The sequence below is a fragment of the Equus caballus genome, chromosome 23 (genome assembly GCF_041296265.1).
Source record: "Equus caballus isolate H_3958 breed thoroughbred chromosome 23, TB-T2T, whole genome shotgun sequence".
NCBI lineage: Eukaryota > Metazoa > Chordata > Mammalia > Perissodactyla > Equidae > Equus > Equus caballus.
The window spans coordinates 68,302,564-68,322,353 of record NC_091706.1 but is presented as its reverse complement, the minus strand read 5'-3'; the positions used below and the strand labels follow the sequence as shown (position 1 = coordinate 68,322,353).

The 19,790-nt window shown below is 58.4% G+C and overlaps 1 protein-coding gene across 2 annotated transcripts in view; it reads right to left on the bottom strand.

The window, feature by feature from the left end:
* Positions 1 to 1,328: 1,328 nt before the first annotated feature.
* BICD2 (BICD cargo adaptor 2) overlaps positions 1,329 to 19,790 on the bottom strand; it is a 50,232-nt gene continuing 31,770 nt past the window's right edge. Inside the window, exons 3-8 of one of the 2 annotated variants that reach the window (XM_023627619.2) lie at positions 10,643 to 10,795; positions 8,695 to 9,129; positions 7,068 to 8,075; positions 6,713 to 6,864; positions 5,150 to 5,360; positions 1,329 to 3,431 (exon numbers count right to left, since the gene is read on the bottom strand). In XM_023627619.2, coding sequence (XP_023483387.1) covers positions 3,426 to 3,431; positions 5,150 to 5,360; positions 6,713 to 6,864; positions 7,068 to 8,075; positions 8,695 to 9,129; positions 10,643 to 10,795 — 1,965 coding nt within the window. In that variant the 3' untranslated portion in view covers positions 1,329 to 3,425. Of the gene's footprint in view, positions 3,432 to 4,917; positions 5,361 to 6,712; positions 6,865 to 7,067; positions 8,076 to 8,694; positions 9,130 to 10,642; positions 10,796 to 19,790 lie in introns of those variants that run through there. The other variant, XM_023627618.2, reaches the window with a different exon arrangement.

Below are 19,790 nucleotides of genomic sequence, written 5' to 3'. Positions count from 1 at the left end.
CCTAGAGAGGGGAAACTGAGGCTCAGGGAGGGTAGGTCAGCTACTGACATGGGCAATTCAACTGAAGATCCATCTCCAAGCTTCCGCTGTGATTTCCAGCCCTGGGAACCTGCTGGAGGCGCCGTGAGGAACACTGCACGGGGACGGAGGAGGTGGTGGGAACGGGAACACTCTTCCTTGGAAGGGAAGGCTGAGTGGAAGACCTTACAGCGCCCACGGCCCCTCCCACAGGCTCCTGGCCCCACCCATTCAGGAGGCTGCTCCTCTACCCCTGAAATGAAGAGCTCCGAGTGTGAGGACCCAGAGCTCACTCTCACTGGGGGGGGAAATGAGGGAGAGGGCTCACATCTGTGCTCGTGCAAATGAAACACCCCAACAAGCAGGGCTAGGGTGGGGCCACAAAGTGCGACACACACGGTGGAAGCCAAGGGCTGGGAGGAATCCCCACCCGGAAAGGAGCCTGCCTTGTCTGGCCCACTGCCAACGCCCTTCCTCCTTGGAGTCTCATCCAGATCTGCTCGGGTTCTCTTTTCAACCTCTTCCAAGAGCCTGTTGGGGCGACATGGGCCAGCAAGGAAGAAAGATTCCTTCTAGCTACTGAGTTAGAAAAACAAATCTCTTGTGAAAGAAAGTTTCAAACTGAACACACATCCAGGCAACTGCTACTAAAAAGGGATGGAGATCGTTGGAGGGAGTGGCCCCGCAGTGGCCACAAAGCCGGGGGAGACCCAGGGTGTAGGGAGGAGTCCTGGGCAGATGCAAAGCACCAAGACCCTGGACTCAGACAGCCTCCTCGAGAGAAGCCCTTAGGGTTGGGCCAAGTCACTGAGGCCTGACTGAGGCTAAAGGGAGGTGGCAGACCGTCCCCAGGACGTCCTATTCCCTCAGCCACTATGTGTCCCCTATGCTCACACCCACAAGTATTCACCCGGCCGAACTCAGCGTGCCTTGCACACATTCCTGCAGATGCACATGGTTTTGTGTTGACAAACAGGTAATTCTTGTTGCTGCATCTATTCACTCCTGAGTTCAGAGAGCAAGAGTTTGGACAGGAAAAGACCCCACATTATCTAAATCTCTTTGCATCTAGGCAGGACAGCGTGAAGGCAACATGCTCTCAAGGCCACACTCAGGACACCCAATGCCTGTTGCAGGAGGTACCCCACACCGTGCCAGAGTTGGGCCCCAGGTTGCTTCCGGCTCCCGCCACCTGAGTTACTGACCAGCTGGTGGTGGTGGTGTTTTAGGCGCTAGAACGACAGCGTGTTGCTGGACGCACGGTCATCTGGAGCAGGTGTCAGAGCAGCCACAGAGAACGAGCCGTGTGCTTTGTCTTTATTACTTTTTATTTACTGGTCCTGCCAACGCGACCCAGTACCCAGGCCCACTGTTCCTATGTGCACCGGCTTTGAAGACATGCACGCCATGTCTGCGTTCCAGGTTGCAACTCGTTTCTTATTCCTATTCTTTTCCACGCTCTGCCTCATTTTCTCAAAATTTGAAGGCATTTTTGTTTGTTTGTTTGTTTGTTTGCTTGTTTGGGTCTGTGTAAAGGTTCCTTGGCAGGAGAACATGCATATGATCTTAAAATAAAGACAACATTCTGACACTAAGGTAATGCACAGAAAAAAAATACAGTACTCAGACATCATTGCAAATAAATACCCCATACAGATGAAGTTATTGTAAATGTAACATTATTTCTTATAAATCAACACTGTAATAGAAGATAAAAATAGGGGTCCCTACAACTAGGAATAAGAAATGCTTATTCCAGGAAACAGAATTCTTCTGCTCTTGTTACTTATATTATTATAATTTGTCCTTTATTTTGGAAGAGGGAACACCGTTTTCTTCTTCCTCTGCAGGTACCAATTTGACCATTCACACAGCCTCACTCAGCAAACCGGACAAGACGCAGGCCTGGTTTGCTAAGGAGCTTATTGAGTTCTGTTTCCTGAAATTAACAGTGATTAGTCACACCAAGCAAAAGAATATGTGACGTCTCTTCCTCATATTTGCAAAGAATACTATGGCTAGCCCTCACCCATAGCGGAGGCTGACAGCGCGGCGCCCGCCGCCCTGCTCTTCACACACGTGGCGTGTCGTCCACACAGCCTGCTTAGCTTGTCTCATCAAGTCCGTCTGGTTCCCACAGCACACACAGTCGTGTTCACTCTCGCTGGCTCAGCCCTGAACTGCGCAGTAAAGAATCACTGACTAACAGAATTTTGCACAATTGCTATTTCCTTTCCCTCATGAAGATGCCCAGGTTCAGGTGTGAAGGTGTGTGCCCATTCACACCTATTGGTCCACACTGGCCTTCAACATTCCCAACTAGCTCTTCACTCTCTGTTTTAGAGAATAAACTACGCTGGGACACCTCCTGTAACTGATGAAGGCACTGCTGGCAATGATTACTAACAAAAAGGCGTTGAAATAGAACACCCTAAAAATCGACGACTGTAGAATTTTCTAAGTGTACCACAATCTGGCACAACAACCAGAGTAACAAAACAATTCCAATTTGGAATTTCACTGGTACAGTTGTATAAAATTCTGTTAATCGGTCATGCTTCACAAGGTCCTAAAACCCAGAAAATTCTGGAATCTGTAGGTAATACTACTCATTTCAATAATTTATCTTTTTGTTTTCAAGTGCCTATTACTGTTTAACCAGAGCAAAGGTCAAGTTTTCTTCTTGTTACATTGAACTATTCCTAAGAATAATAATAATACAATATGAAAAACCCCAGAATCGGAATACCCTGGATTTCTTAATGAACATGGCATTTAAAATCCGTAATTTCAAACATGAACCACAATGCCGTATCATCTAAAAGGCTACTGAACCACAGCGTGGACACGTTTAGCCGAGTTCCTTGCCAGGTCGAAGCCTTCATCTAAACAGTCCAGAGCTACATGCTAGGAGGACACGTCTGTGCCACGTGCTGATGCGGGATCAACACACCGGGAGCTAAGATGGAGGCTACAGGACCACGAGACAGACCACGGCATCTGAGACCGTCTCTCTGTGAGGGATTAAGGAAGCAAATATAATATCAAAATATCAAAAGTGCACAGGTTTATCGGATAAAAAAGGAGTATCTATAACAGGGAGACCCCAGTGTGAGTGTTCTAGCAGGTTCCTAAGCGAGCCTGGCGGTCGCTGTCCGAGCAGGTTCTTCAGCGCTTGTAAAACGCCTTTCCAAGCAGCGGCTGGCGGCATCTCAACATTAAAGCTTTTTCCTCTGCATTAAAAACTTGGGGAATGCTATTTTGAAAAGAATTGCAGTGGCATATCCAAAAATGTTTCTAAGTGGACTTTTAGGCTGCCCTTCCTTCCTCTGCGTGGGCCCACGGGAGGGAAGGGGAGGGGACTGCAGTGTGACAAGGCTGGCGGCCGAGTCCTCCCGGCAGCTACTCTACAGCTGAAAACGGGAGAAAACAAGACAGCGTTAGAACCAGTCGCCTGTCGGACACCTAGAGCTCTCACCGAGCTGTGAGGGTGTGGGTGCGCGTGCATTAGTGGGCAGCAGAGAAGAACCTGCATGTGTTAAGGGGGTCACCAGCCCTGAATGCTTCATGAAGACCCCTCACAAGTCCAGAGAGAAGCTGCGTGCCGGGCTTGGTGAGGCAGGCAGAAGCAGCACGCAGGGCTAGCAGGCAGCCACGGCCCACAAGTCCTGCCTGCAGAGGGGGCAGCCCAACCCCTTCTCAAGTGGAGGGGAACCCAAGAGCCGACGTTCCATCAGCCAAGCAGCCTGGAGCCGGGGCAGGGGCGGCCCGCGCAACATCGCTCCACTCTGCGGTTGGCCAAACCTGAGGCGGTCTGCACAGCACCCGGAATCTGCTGGGGACTGGGACGCACTCAGGAACCAAGAAGGGAGTGGAGTGTGAGCACAGAGCTGTGTGAAGGACAATACAACCCCCTCTGGAGGCTGCGCCAAACTTGGGGGGGGTGGGGCGCAGCCTCTGGGGATGAGGGCAGCCCAGGCTGCCTTTCTGCCCGCAGCACCCTGGCACTGCACTGAGGAGAACCACATCCCTCTGACCGTGAATCCTGGAACTGGCCCTGGGCCCAAGCGAGCCCCTTTCCCACCCCGCACTGGGTTCAGCTACAGCTGGCGGCGTCTGAGCTGATGGAAGCTCAGGCTGGTGCTTTCTAGTGCCTCGTTTTTGGGGGACTGAAGCTACCTGGAGGAGGGCCTGATAACGGGCAGAGGATGGAGAAATCCACCCCAAAAGCTGGGGACACCCTCAGTACAAAAGGACGGGCTTCCTGCAAAGACAAGAGTCTGGCCAGGTACTTGAGAAGTTTTCTTCAGTAAGAACACCCCAGACCTTGGGCCTGCCAACTTGTCACCGCGCAGGCCACCAGAGAAGCATGCAGATCCCAGAGAGTGAAGCTGAGAAGCTAAGCTCTGGTCCCAGGATGTGGCCAGTGCTGTGCTGTGCTGTGCCCAGTACGTGTGTGTGCCTGGGCTGGAGGACACAGGGCACAGGGTTGCTCTTTCTCTGGGTTAAGGGCCAGGAATTCTATACTTCTGTCCTGAATATGATTTGCAGTGAGATGCTGCACAAACTACAAAGTAATTCTCTCCATAAACGTGCCAGGCACACGGCATCCTCTGAGGCTGCGCCTGGGACTCCGGCCAGAACGACACGCTCTCTCTGGGTGCTGGGGCAGCCCAATGGCATCAGACACATGCGGGGAACATGCACGTTTCGATTCAGGTTCTGCCCCTCCCCGTGGGAGCCGACAACATCCAAACCCTGGGGAGCCATGTTTTTGCAAGGACCAGCAGTTCCGACCCCACCCTGACTCCCCCCCAAGAAAAGAGCTGCTGGAAAGGTGGTCCCGAGGGGTGAGAAGCAGACACAAAGCTCGCAGTGTCCCGGTGGAGCGGCAGGCAGCCTCGGCCAGGTCCTGCGCTCTGTGCGTTAGTCAGTTAAGAGCAGCCTAGCAGGGCCCCGCTGTGGCCGGGTTAGTCGAGGGGAAGCGGGCGCTGACGTGTGGCAGGTTAGCTGCAGCATGCGGCCCGCGGCCCTAGTCGCAGTAAATGTTATACTTCTCGCCGCAGAGCACCTGAGCAGTCAGCCCAGCACCCTCGGCTCTGTCGCTGGCGCAGGCGCAGCTGTGACTTACGCTTGGGGTGCTGGGCTTGGCCTTGGGGGCACCCTTGGCACGGCCCCGCCGGGTCTGCTCATGGTCCAGCTCGAGCAGCTCCAGCCGCTGGGTCAGTGCCAGCTTCTGCTGGATGGCCATGCGCAGCAGCGAGTTGAGTGTCTTCTTCTCGTCCTCGGCAGCTGCCAGCTGCCGCTGCATCTCGTCCAGCTGCGTGATGTACTCATCACACCTGCAGGGATGAGAGGCCAGAGCACGGCTGAAGAATGGGGAGAGCAGGCAGCGGTGTATGACCAAGGCCCCACACCAAGGGGCCAGGCAGGGGACACGTGGGCAGAAGGAGAGGGGACTTCGATGGGGTCACCCTGCTCACTGGGCTGCAAGCAAAGTGGCCGTGCCCTCAGTGGTCAGCTCTCTCTGGGAGGGGCTCTCCGAAGCCAATTTTTACTAAAAGAGGTGATGGCTGCACTTCAAGGCCTCCAGGTGGCCCGGACACAGCCGGCTGGAGGTGTGACATCCCCTGGCTCCCAGAGTGCGGGGTCAACCCAAGGGCAGGACTCGGCTGTTCCCAGATCAGCACGTGCGCAACACAGGTACTTAGTGCGTCTGTGTCAATGGCAGCCAGAGCCTGGGGACGGCACCTGTGCACACCGTAAACAGCCCTGTTTCGGCCTCTGCTTCACAGTGAGGCGTGCCCCGTCCAGGCGTGGGGCTGGGAGAGAGAAAGGCCCACTCGGTCTGGCACCCCTACTCGCGGCCCCACGTGCGCCCCCATTTCCAGGGGCTGAAGGCCGACAGCGAGTTTCAACCCTCGCCCAGAGACGAGCAGGTCTGTGGGCTCAGCCCGTCTGAGAAGCTGGGGCCCTTAGAAGACGTGCTGAGGAAGCAAGGGTCAACACACCACACGCCGAGGGACTGACCAAGACCTTTCCCAGGCTCTCTGCCCAGAGGACAGGAAGCTTCCAGAGAAGCCTGGAGCTTTCCTTCTTGTCTTGGCCCCCTCTCTTCCCACGTCGCTGCAAAGAGGGGAGCACCTGGCACCCCGCGCAAGAAGCGGGCCCTGTGCGAGGTTCCAGCCCCACTTAACCCAAGCGTGGCATCCCGCCCCCAAGGAGCATAGGCCTGGACCGTCCAGGGCCGGCTGCCCCAGGCCCGCCAGGCACTGGCCAGCAGATGGCGCCACGCCCCTCTGGGCAGCAGAAACACTGGGAACCAGGCCCCAGAGCAGCCTCCAGGCCTGCACTTCCTGAGGAGGCTTCCTGGCCCACGCCTGCATCTGACGGACCTTCAGGACTGGAAAAAAGGCCGCTGCCCCCACCCCCAACCTACAGGGTCAGAGGGGGCACCCTGGGCCCGTCCCTCTGAGCCTGCAAACTTTCCGCCGGGCTCTGGGGGCACACACCTCACTTGTCAGTTATTGGCCCCGATACAAGTCGTGTCGCTGGGCCCCCTGCCCACTCCCCCCGCCTCCAGCCCCTCACCCCACGTGAAGGGAAACAGAGTCGGCCCTTTGGGGTGCCGCCTGCAGCAGGAAAGGGCCCTGGCGGGCAGGCCCAGCCGCCAGCAGACAGGGCGCAGCGGTACCTGGTGGCGAACATGGCGCGCAGTGAGGAGAAGGTGGCAGCGTCCTCCTTGAGAGCCTTGAGCTCGTTGCGCAGCTTCATCATGGTCTCGGTCACCATGGCCTTCTCATTCTCGTACTTGCTCTTCAGGTTGGCCAGGGCCACCTCAGCTGTCTAGGGGTCAGAGATGTGCGGGGGGCGGTGAGGGGTGTGGGGGTCCTGCTGCAGTGGGGCCCAGCCTCAATGCCCCGCCCCCGCAGCCCTGAGGCGAGGGGGCTCCCACGTCTCTCCTCCAGCAGGAGGCCCAGCAGGACTGGGGGCTGGGGAGTGCAAGGAGCCCCACGCCTGGCTGCCCACTGGCCACACGCCGTGCGTACCTGCTTGTTGGCCTTGAGCACAGTGCGCAGCGTGGTGATCTGCTCCCGCTTGGTGCTGAGCAGCGACTTCAGCTTGAGGATCTCCTCCATGAGCGCCTCCCGGTCCTTGTCCGCGGCAGGGCCCAGCTCCTGCGAGGCCAGGCGCTGTCGCGACAGCTCCGTGGTGCGGTCCACGGCCGCCTGCAGGTGCCTGATCTGGTCACGGATGATGGCAATCAGGTTGTAGATGTTCATGGGCTCCCGGCGCGGGTCGCTCAGGGGCGAAGGCAGCGAGGAGCCAGGCGAGGGGCTGCTGTCCCCGGCCCCACCCTCCGTGGCCGGTGGCCCCTTGGGCAGGACGGGTGAGCGGTGCCCACGGGCCTCGGGGCTGCAGCGGCCAGCACCAGCTGGTCCCTCGCGGTAGTAGTCCAGCACAACACGGGTGGGCGTCTCGTTGTTGCACATGCAGACGTGGTGGTAGAGGCTGGCCAGCTCCTCGCTGAAGGCCACCAGCTCGTCCTGGGCCGCACTCAGGCTGCCCTGCGTCTCGCCTGCGACGTCGCTCACCTTTTTCAGCTCCGTCTGCAGCCGGGCCAGCAGCTCACGGTCCTGGCGGCTGGCCTTCTCCAGCAGGGAGACCTTCTCACTGAGCGCCTGGCTCTCAGCCTCGTGCCGGGCCTTCTCCTCAGCATGCTGGGCCTCACCGGCCTCGTGTGCGCTACGCAGGGCCTTCAGTTGCTCCCGGAGCTCACTGGCCTCTGCCACAGCCGCACGGTACTTACAGGCCAGGATCTCGGGTCCGTCGATGTCCACCTCGTAGTAGTCACCGTCCTCGCGGCTGTCGTGCTCCTTCTCACTGTCGAGGGCTGTGCGCCGCTCCTTGCCGGCCTGCAGGCGACGCAGAGCACTCAGGCTCTCCGTGAGGCGGCCCACCTCCTCGTGCTGCTCTGACAGGGCCCCCCGTGCCTGCTCCAGCTGCTTCTGTGTGTCCTGCAGCGTCGCCAGCAGGCCCACCTTCTCCCGCTCCATCTGCAAAGACATAGGAAGGGCCTGTCAGCAGCCTGCAGGGCCCACACCCAGACAGACCCAGTAGTGACCCCAGCTGTGCCACGGTTGTCACTCTGCTGGCCTGTCTGTGACACGTCCAGGCGGGGGAGTCATGTGTGGGGCCATGATGGGTCTTCCCCATGCCCAGAGGCTTGGGGGGCTGGGAGGGCCCCTTCCGAGGACACACAGCAAACCGAGGGTCGGTGGTACAGACCCTGGGATTCTGTTTGGTCTGGGACAGGATGTGCTACGTCCACAGGACACGGTGGAGGAGACTGCATGTGGGCACTGCAGAGGGACACAAAAACCTCGGACGGTGCCCAAACCTCAATCTCATCATCAGGAACCTGCTTCTCTGGGCACCTTCCACCTGCAGCGTTGCAGTTCCACTATGGTAATGACGGGGAATTTGAAATAAACCTAAGTACAAAAAGGTGCATACCATCGACAGTGTCAGGCAGGCACTGTCCTGGTGGCCAGCAGGTCTGGCCAACACCAGGAGGGGACAGGAGCGGAGTTGGGGACGGTGCACGTGGGCCCTGAGCCCAGAGCCGTGATGAGACCTGGATGGGGTGGGATCCCGGTGCCACCAGCCACTCACCTGCATCAGCTGCTGCTTCAGCTTCTGGATCTCGGAGATGTTGAGCTCGCTGAGGAGGTCAGACACGAGGCTGGAGGACGGCGGGGCAAGGCCGTCCTTGGTGGGTGTGGAAGTCTTGTTGTCCAGCGGCAGCTTGGCCAGTGCACCATGCTCGAAGCCGTTGGCCAGCGCCTCAGCGTCGTCGCTGAGCTTGAGGCCGTCCAGGGAGACGTGCAGGTGGCTGGTGTACAGGGAGTCGTTGATGCTCATGTAGTGCGACAGCTCCTTGCGCAGGCTGTTCTTCTGCTCCCGCTCCGTCTTCAGCGTCTCCAGCGCCTCCTCCAGCTGCCGCTCTGAGATCTCCTTGAGCCGGATGGCGTCCTCCAGCTGGCTGTTAAGGTACTCGGTCTCCTCCTCCAGTCGTTTGATCTCATGCTTGAGGCCCTCGAACTCCACCTGAGGAAGAGAGGTCGACACTCGTCTGTGCCCACCTGGGAGGAAGCGACCGTGCTGACTCCACAGCCGGGAGGATGTGGATGCTCAGAGGCTCCGGGCATCAGGTGCAGACGCACAAGAAATGCTCAGCCCATGTCTGGGACGCATGTGCATGTGGTGTGAGATTCACTCAGGGCCAGCGATGCCGTGGAAATCAGAACACACACACCTCCATGCTGCAACGTGTCTGGTTACTTGAAACGTTAACAAGTGCACACTGATTTTATATTCTGCAAGACTACTTAATTAACATTAAATTGATTAAATACTTTAAAATATATAAAACATGCATCTAGATGTGCGCGATGACTGTTACATCTGACCACATCTCAGAATGAGGGCCCTGAGCTCCACCGAGGTGGGACATGCTGTAGCAGCTCACGGCACCCAGGCCGGCAGACGCCCGGCGGGAGTGGGTGAGGCACAGTCTGAAACTCTACGTGCAGGTAGGCAGGGGAGGGCAGAGAGAGACGAAGGTATGATGGGGGCTCAGGGTCTCCAGGCAATTTTTTAAAACATTTCCATTATTCTGTAACATTTGTGCAAGAAATAAGGATGCCAAGACTCAGAGGCAGGACCAGTGGATCACTGTGGGCTGCTGCCCAGGGACGGGGTCGGACTCCACCATGTGCTACCCAGGGCTCCTTCTCGCTCTCCTCAGGACGCTGTGTGTGTCACAGCGGGACTGCGGTGCAGCCAGAGGTGGAGCTCCTGGGCCCGCATTCCAGGAGATCTATTCCCTGCTGGTTCTACAAACACACGGGTTTTGTTGTCAGCAAAAGAGGGGGGCCGACGCTTCTCTGTGCAGAACTTCAGCATCCAGGTCCCCAGGGTCTGGGGCTCCTGGGAAGAAGGTCCCCCCATCCACATTCTGCAGAGCTGTGGCTCTTGGGGAAGGAGGTGGCAAGGGCAGGCCTTGAGGTGGTGGGAGTGCCCAGGACCACCTGGGTGTCCCGTCACGGATGGAGGTGACCCTCCCGTCCCACTGTCCTGGGGTTACTCAAGGGCGGGAGACGACAGCTTGGACATCTCCACACTGCTCCTCATAGCCCACCTGGCTTCACCTAGAGGGTCACCCCGAGGCCCAGGGCCACACGGGGACAAAGGGGGCTGGCACATCTGAAACAGCAGGAAGGATGCATGCTGAGAGCTCCAGGGCCCCACAGGGCACAGGGCTGTCTCGGGCCCCCCCATCGCCACCTAAAGGGGACAGAGCTGGATACCCAGCTCCTGGGGCTTTTTGGTTTCACCTCTTTATCACCTCCTGTATGTTTTTCCATTTTTACCGGCCAGGATGTCTTGGCCAGGCCAGTGGTCAGCCAGAACTATAGCCAAAGGCCTCCTTTTGTGGTCCTGGGCTTGGGAGTGTGAAGGAGGCACGGGGAACGCCTTCTCACCACGGAGACAGCAAAGTGATGGGGATGAGGCCTGTGGCCCAGAGCCAACCCACCCAGCGCCTGACCCCAACACTTGCCTGGTTCTGCCTGAGCACAGACACCTGCTTCTGCAGGCTGATGTTCTCCTCCTCCAGCTCCGAGTAGTCCTGCAGCAGGCGGGCCTCACGGAACTTGTACTCCTTGATGTCATCCCTCAGCCGGCCACGCTGGATCTCCACGTTCTGGTTGATCTGCCGGGAGGAAGGTGTGTATGAGCAGCCTGCCCCAGCTGGCCCCACCACCCCTGGGGCACAGGGAGCTCGGCACGGCCAGGCCCACCGTGATGGCTACATGGCCAGGACTCGGCCCAGGCCCACTGTGGCGCCCGCTGCAGCCGCCTGGAGGGAGTCAGGGCCCCAGGTGGTGCAGCGTGAAGGTGAACAGCGCAGGGTCTCAGCCTGCTTGGAAACTCGGTTTCTTCATCTGTAAAATGGCGTCAGAAGCAGCTCCTCCCTGACACACTGCTGGCAGGTGTGCAGTGGTGCGGCATGGAAATGCCAGCAGCGTGACCACATGACGCGGCAATGCCCCCTCGGCATGCCCCTGAGAAACCAGAGGACAAGTCCACACAAAACTTATGCACACTCACAAAAGCCACAGGTGGAAACACCCACTGCCCACCAGCTGCTGAGTGGGTAACAACACGTGACATGTCTATGGGTGTTAGCAGCCATGCCAAGAAGTGATGTACTGACACGCTGTACACGCACAAACCTGGAAAACACTGTCATGAGTGAAAGAAGCCAGACACAAGAGGTCACATACTGTGACTCCACTGATCTGAAAAGTCCAGAATAGGCAGATCACAGAGACAGAAAGCAGATCAGTGGTTCCGGGGGCGGTGGAGAGGGAGTGCTAAGTGACAAGATATTCTAAAAGTGATTCGGGGTAGTGCATAAATCTGTGAATATACTAAAATCCACTGAATTGTATACTCTTAAGGATGTGAATTATCTCAATAAAGCCATTAAAAAATAGTTCCTGCCTCCAAGAGGCCTCGAGGACCAAGCATCCACGCACGGTGAGGCAAGCAAAGACCTGGCGGTCACTGCGCAACCCAGACTGCTAGGCATCCTCCACCTGCTGCCGCCACGTGCCACGCGCAGGACCTGGGTCCCTTAGCCTGCGTCTTGCGACATTCCAGGGCCATCCTGTAGCAGGACATTTAGTGGCTCTCTGACCCCTGCACACTCGAGGCAGCCCTCCCCTGTTGTGACAACTGAAACTGTCTCCAGACATAGCCAATGTCCCTTGGAGGCAGAATTGTCCCTAGACACGCTCTCCATCTCCCTCCAAGTCCCCTGTTCCCACGGCTCCAAGCACCCTCCCGCACAGCTGCAAAGCGCTGGTCCCCCCAGGCCCACGCCCCCAAACCGGACCCTCGGCTAGACATACTGTCACCAGTGGGCCCCACAGCTCGCTCTGACTACTCCCAGCACTCTGGCCTCTCCACGGTGCCCGGGTTTCTTGTGATCGCATCCCTGCACACACACCCTTTGCAGACGAGAGTCCACGATTCCACGCAAGTCCACAAAGAACAGTAATACTGGATTTGTAAAGTGGGAAAAGGAAAGCAGAGAGGGGGGGTCGACATGTACAGCCAGCACACCGGACAAACACTTCCTGCTAAACCTCCAGCACAGGGAAGCACGCAGCCCCTCATGAAGTGGCCTGGGAGGTGCCTGAGAGCTGACACGAGAGAGATGATGCCAAGTTATCAAACGGAGGAAAGCAAGGCCCACAGGAGAACAGGGCTCCTGAGAAACAGGCAGAGTGGACCCAGGACGGCACGAGGCTGCAGGAGGAACACACTCGCTACACTCACTTGAGAGGCAGGTGGAATCTCGAGCAAAGTTCTGCACACAGCCCCAACTCTGCCAGCTCCTCCAGTTACGTCCACCCGACTGCGAAGGTTAACCTCAGTGTCAGCGGGGCTGGGCCCCAGCGCCCAGACATCTGGTCAACACCAGGCTAGATGTCACCGTGCAGGTATTCTTTAGACGAGGTTAACACTTAACTCAGCAGACTCTGAGCAAAGATTACTCTACACAATGTGCCTGGGCCCCATCCAATCAGCCGAAGGTTTTAAAAAAGGACTCCTATAGTCCTTTAAGTTCACACGCTCTGCTTCAATGGCCCAGGGTTTCGCCAGTTCAGATCCTGGGCACAGACATGGCACGACTCATCGAGCCATGGTGACGTGGCATCCCACATGCCACAACTAGAAGGACCCACAACTAAAAATACACAACTATGTACAGGAGGGCTTTGAGGAGAAAAAGGGAAAATAAAATCTTTACAAAAAAAAAAAAAAAGGACTAGAATTCTCAGGAAGAGAAAATTCTACCTCTTCACAGCCTTCGGACTCCTTGCAACAAGGACTCCTCCCTGGGTCTCCAGCCAGCTGGCCCATCCTGCAGATTTTGGACCTGCCAGAGCCTCCAGTGGTGGAGCCAATTCCTCACCATAAATCTCTTTCTCTCTCTCCACCCACGCACTCACACTCACACACACACCCTCCATCACTCACCCTCCATCACTCACACTCACATCATCACTCACACTCACACACCATCCATCACTCACACTCACACTCTCCATCACTCACACTCACACCATCACTCACACTCACATACCCTCCATCACACACACCCTCCATCACTCACACTCACACTCTCCATCACTCACACTCACACCCTCCATCACTCACACTCTCACCCTCCATCACTCACACTCACATCACTCACACTCACACCTTCATCACTCACACTCACACCATCACTCACACTCACATACCCTCCATCACTCACATACCCTCCATCACTCAGACTCACATCATCACTCACACTCACACACACACCATCCACTCACACTCACACCCTCCATCACACGCACTCTCACACACCCTCCATCACTCACACACCCTCCATCACTCACACTCACACCCTCCATCACACACACCCCCATCACTCACACTCACACCCTCCACCACTCACACTCTATCACTCACTGACACACACACCCTCCATCACTCACACTCACAGACACACCATCACTCACACATACCCTCCATCACTCACACCTTCCATCACTCACACTCACACAACACCCTCCAACACTCACCTACCCTCCATCACTCACACACAACCTCCATCACACACACACCCTCCATCACTCACACACACACACCCTCCATCACTCACACCCTCACACTCACGCATCCTCCATCACTCTCACACACACACCCTCCATCACTCACACTCACAACCTCCATCACACACATCCCCCATCACTCACACTCACACCCTCCATCACACACACACACACACAGACCCATCACTCTCACACACACACACACACACACTCTCTACTGGTCTACTTTTCTGGAGAGCCCTCAGCACTAATGCGATGACCAGGAGGTTAGAACCATGACTGTGTTTGCTCGCTGCACTGCTTGGTAATGCAGGCTGGGTGCTCCCCACCTGCAGTTCAGCCCAATGTACCTGTGGGGGCACCTGTCCACGCAGCGTGGGAGGACACGGAGGTGAGACAATCAGAGGAGGCAGGGTTGGCTGTGAACAAGTTACACTCCTGTGCCTGTGAACGGGCTTTATTTAAAATTCCACAACTGCCCTCAGAAACTGGCCCTGAGGTGGATGGAAAGAGAACAGAGGGAGACGAGAGCACAGGCTAGCCTGACTGCCCAGGGCAGAGCCCTCTGCTCCCCCGAATCCACGTGCCTGGGCTGCACCCAGGAGCCCTGCTGAGCTGAACCACATCGAGCCTTCCTGCACAGGGGTCGTCTCTGTCCTTTACTGAGACGTAACCCACACACCGTAAGGTTCATTGACTGAAAGTGCACAATTCAGCGGTTCTAGTGTGTCCAGAGCTGGGAAGCATTATCTGGTCCCACCTTTCCACCACCCTGAAAAGAAACCACACACAATCAGCACCCACCAACCTGCTTTCCGTCCCTGGCTGTTCGCAGAAGCGGACCTGGATGGCGCATGGAGCCGGCCTGCTCAGGGGACCTCCCATGGGTGCCGTCTGTACAGGCGCTGTGCTCAGCACCTGACCACGCCAAGGGTGCCACTCGCTCCTCCACTGCTGAGTGCCGGTCACGCTGGCACCGCTCTGGGCTCCATCCCGTCCCCTGGGGCTCCCTAAAGTCGCCCGCAGACGCACGCAAGTCACCCGCGGGTGTCAGCTGCCTCCGAGGAAGGTCCTGAGCAGGTGGGGAGGGGTGCCACACTGAAGGCAGGCCTGGAGTCTGGCCCACAGAGCAGCCAGTACAGCGTGCCACAGAAGCGGTCCCTGGCCGCTGGTCTGCTCAACTCCCCGGAAAGGGTATGACCGCCAGGAGGCCACAGCCCGAGCGCCAGCCCTGTCAGAGCCATGGAGCCATACAAAGAGAAGGTGCCAACTGAAGCCGAGACTGGAGCAATGCGGGCACAGATAAGGAATGCCGAGGGCTGCCACCTCCAGGAGCCAGAGAGGCCCCAAAGGGCGCACGGCCCTGCCAACACCCTCGCTGCAGACGCGAACCTAAGAGGAGGAACTGCCGTCGCTCTAAGCCAGCAACTGTGGTAATGTGTTAGGGCAGCCCAAGAAAACGGACCCAAGCCTAGTACCAGGAGGGAGGCGCTGCTGTGACCAACACTGAAAATGTGGACACACATGGAGCGGGGGATGGCCGGGCCAGGAGAGCGCCGGCATCAACATGACCGCTTCCAGCATGCTCTAGGGGAGCGAGCAGAGCCGCAGAGAGAGCTGCGCTGTCTCAGCAAATGCCGTGTCAAGAAAGACACGGGGAGCAGGGGAAGCAGCGACAGGCGCTCCTGCTGAGGCCGGGGGGGACAAGGGACCGAGGAAAGGCCGTCCCTGTTGTGAAGCAGCAGAAACCTGGCTGAGTCACCAAGAACCTGGACGGGTTCTCCTTGCTGCCTATAATAAAAGGTGAAAGGAGAAACTGAGGGGAGAACTGGTAAGCAGAAAAGAACCAGACCTCGAAGCTCTGGGAACGACTCAGCATGTCCTCATGGCACAAGGGGAGGAAGCGTGTCCGAGGGCACCGAGGGGCAGCTCACACCTGTGGCCTGTGTGGCCAGCAGGCCCATTCCTCCTGGCCCCCCAGGGTGGGGTACCGGGCCCCAGGGCCCTCAGGCCCTGAGAGCGGGGCTTCCTTGGCCAGGCTGCGGACTGGCTGGGACCGCACTCCTTCCTGCCTTCCCTTCCCTCTCCCTCAGAACAGGAACATCTCTCCTCCGCCTGCCCCACCACTGTGCTCTGGAAGCAGCCGTCTGCACAGGGAGGAAGCTCACCGCAGGACAGACCATCCCCGGAGTCTCAGCCAGCCTGAGTTAGAGGGTTTAGATGAGATCTGGGACTCAGAGTCGATGCTGAAACCAGCTAAGACTTCTTGGGATGTGAGGATGAGGTAAATAAACTTTGCATGTGGGAAGAATACGACTTATGGGGGCCAGAGGGTAGACTGTCATGGGTTTAACTGTGTTCCCCATAAAGACATGCTGAAGTGCTAACCAAGAACCTGTGAGCAGGACCTTACTTGGAGACAGGGCCTTTGCAGACACAGTGCAGTTGAGCTGAGGTGCAAGGGATTAGGGCGGGCCTAATCCGGTGACTGAGACCTTAGAAGAGGGAGAGCTGGAGACACAGACAGCAGGAGAAGGCCCTGGGAAGAGCAGGCAGAGACTGGATTGACGCATCCGGGACACAAGGTCGCTGGCAGCTGCCAAGAGCTGGCAGAGGTGCATGGCGGACACCCGCAGGGCCACCAGAAGAAACAGGCCATCCTGACGCCTGGACTTGGGCGTCTGGCACCCTGAACCGTGAGGGGATCAGTTTCTGCTGCCTGAAGCCTGGGGAAATGAACACAGATTTGGGTCTTGCCCCCTGGGGGTTGGGGTCAGATAATGGGAGAGCCTAGAGCACCTGGACAGAGGTGTGTGGTGTGCGGGCGCCAACGTGGGGAAGGAGAGCACGATGCATCTGTAGGGCTATCAGCACCACACCAGGCGCCTGCCTCTGTGGGGAGGGCACCATGCTCACCCCTACTCGAAGTTCCAAGGGGCAGGGACATGACCCAGACGTCCTCACTGGGTGCCTGCTGCCCTCGTGGGTGGCAGTGACCACACGGATGTGTGCTCGTGGGGACCTACACCTTGCGAGGTGGTGAAGGCTAGGATGGCTCGGACTGGTTCAGGCAGGCGCAAGGCCACCGAGAGGACAGGAGGCAGTGACTCAGCCCTGCCTTCTCATGGCGGGGGCGCAGGGTGCCTGGGAAGGAAACACCCCGTGGTCGCCACACTCAGCTCCCCTGGCAGAGCCTCAGCTCCACTCTGAAGGCGGCAGTGAGGGCAGCTGGCGGGGAAGCTGCGGGCTTTGTGCACACCCAACTGATGCGCCATCCCACCCCGTTGCAGGCCATAGGAGCAGCCATAATGCCAGTCTGCCCAACCACTCCCCCACCTCCCGTCAGCTGAGAAACACCGTCAACATTGCGCCGCCCCCCCCCCATCTGTCCTCTCTCTCCTGATAAGTGCTGCAGAGCCTCTCATAGCCCCCACGGCTCCGTGAGCCCTGGAGCCCCACCCCACCGCTCCACATAGAGCCTCTGCACTCTCCGTGAACACACAGGCAGGGCTTGCTCAGACCCTGCTGGAAACGCCTGGCACCTCCTCCCGCTTTCCTCACTAAGCCACAGCGCTAGGAGCGCAGGCGGGCTCCAACACGTGCGGCGTGCCCCAACACGGCCACCCGGCGAGGCGAGGAGGAAGCCAAGGGGAGGATCTGGAACCCGCCAGCTCCCCACGGGTTTGCGCGTCAACACCAGCAGACCAGGAAGGCCCTCCAGGTGTGGAAACAGAGACTTGGGCAGCTCCCACGGCCAAGGCAGACGCGACCTTCCCAGCTCCAGACAGGACAGATGTGCTCAGTGGGGCCCATGCAGGTCTCCAGAGCCCCAGCAGTCCTGTCTTGCCTTATGTGTCACCAGGCCAGCAAGGGCTCCTGTCGTAAGCACCAGGGCTGACAAAGGGCGTGCAGGTCTTTGAAGGCCACAGGTGGGCCCTAAGGGCAGCAGGGTGAGGCACGCCCAGGTCACAAGCTACCCCAGGATACCAGCCAGCAGGCGAGGGCGCAGCTGTCTGCTGAAGCTGCTGGACCCAAACACCCACCCTGCACTTCCCATGACGATGGAGCGTCCACCCCGCACCACCAGGCCTGGGTGCCTGCGCCTGGCACACGCCCAGCCACTGAGGGCTCAGGCAAGCTCCAACTGGCCACCGTGGGGTTCGGTGTTCCCCAAGGGGGGGAACCTTCGCCAGGTGAGCCTCTCAACAGCAGCCTTGAAGAGGGGCAGCCACAGCAGACATGGGAGGCCTCACCCGACGTGGCGCAGGCCAGATGGAGAAGGTGGGCGCAAGGGGTCCCACCTCAGCTCCCCCTTCCACGGGACCTCTGGACCTCAGTTACTCATTGGCAAAAACAGTGTGACTGTGCCAGCCTCGGGAACCCAGCAGGGATCTGCTGGGTCAGTCACGTCTCCTGTGCCCCTCAGAGCCCCTGTGTCACCCCGCACACTCACGCCTCCGCCCCCTTGGTGCCCTGAGGGGGTGTGGGCAGACACTCCCCTTCCACAGGAAACCATGCAGAGGCCCACAAAGGAGCACGCAGACGGGACTCACACCAGAGGGCAGAGAAGCAGCTTTAGGGTGGGAGGCACTGGCAGGTCACAGTGCAGGACCACAACGAGTGAGGCCTTTGTTCTTCTGGCCGGGCCTCCACCCACTTTCCCAGTCCACTCCTGGAGGAGGGACCAAGGCCCATGGTGGGGGCCCCAGGCCCTGGGACAGACACGGCAGGGGGACTCCCTGCCCGGAATGTTCTGGAGCAGCGATGCGACACCCTGGGTTGTGGAGTCCTGCAGCCTGGGCTGTGGCCACAGGGGCTCTGGTGGGCAAGGGGAGGGGGAGCAAGGTGACCAGGGTCAGGAGGGCACGTGGGGAGGAGACCTGGGGACCAGCAACAACCATGCCAGCCAGACAGCACAGTGAGGCAAGGCAGGGGCAGCAATCCCAGGGGTGGGGGCTCTCTCCTCTGGGCCCGGTGGGCCTGGGCCCAGCCTTGCCTCCTGCCACCCCTGTCCCACCGGGTTCCAGGGAGGTGATGAGTGACTGCCCAGGATTGGCCCACTGTCCTGAGGTAGACACTGAAGCTAGTCTGACCAGAGTCCTGGGAGAGGCCAGGCAATGTGGCTTCTGCAGGGCCGGGGAAGGTTCCAGAACTCTGTGCACACTGCAGCCATGATGCACACGGGATTGGTCACACGTCATTAAAATTAGGTAAACGGGGGCCGGCCCCGTGGCCAAGTGGTTAAGTTCGCGCGCTCCGCTGCAGGCAGCCCACGGTTTCGTCGGTTCAAGTCCTGGGTATAGACATGGTACCGCCTATCAGGCGATGCTGAGGTGGCGTCCCACATGCCACAACTAGAAGGACCCACAACTAAGAATATCCAACTATGTACCGGGAGGCTTTGGAGAGAAAAAGGAAAAATATAAAATCTTAAAATTAGGTAAACGTAATAAACTAGATATCGGCTCCTAGGAAGCCCTGGTACCCACAACTGCAACTGCTGGGCACCAGCCAGGGTCTGAGGGGGAACAGAATGGGGGGCACCTTCCCTTGGGGGTCCTGAGAATCTGGGGAACCCCAACGTGCCCGGGCAGGGAGTGTTTCTCATGTGTAATTTCACAGGTGGGGGTGGAGTGAGCTCACCCTGTGCAGGCTGCCCAGGCAGGGGCGTCCACCCTGCCCCTGCGGACACTCCCTCGCCAACTGCCCTGATCTCCTGGGGAAATGCTGCACGTGCCCCAAGCAAGTCAGTCCAGCCCTGCTCCCCAGGAGGAACGTGTGCTTCCTCACAGGGTCTGTTCCCTCAGGACCCATCCAGGCCTCCAGCTCCTCCTCCCACTGCGGGGCCCCACCCCTGCTGCCTCCTCTACACACCCGTCCCCTCCTGTCTCTGGGCCACCTACCCACATGACAGTCCCCATCCTCCATCCCCTGGCTCCAGACACGGGTGTCCTCCTGTCCCAGCTCATCCACCCCATGCTGCAGAGCTTGCCAGCACTGCCCCTGCTGACCCACCAGCCACCTCAGCTGTGA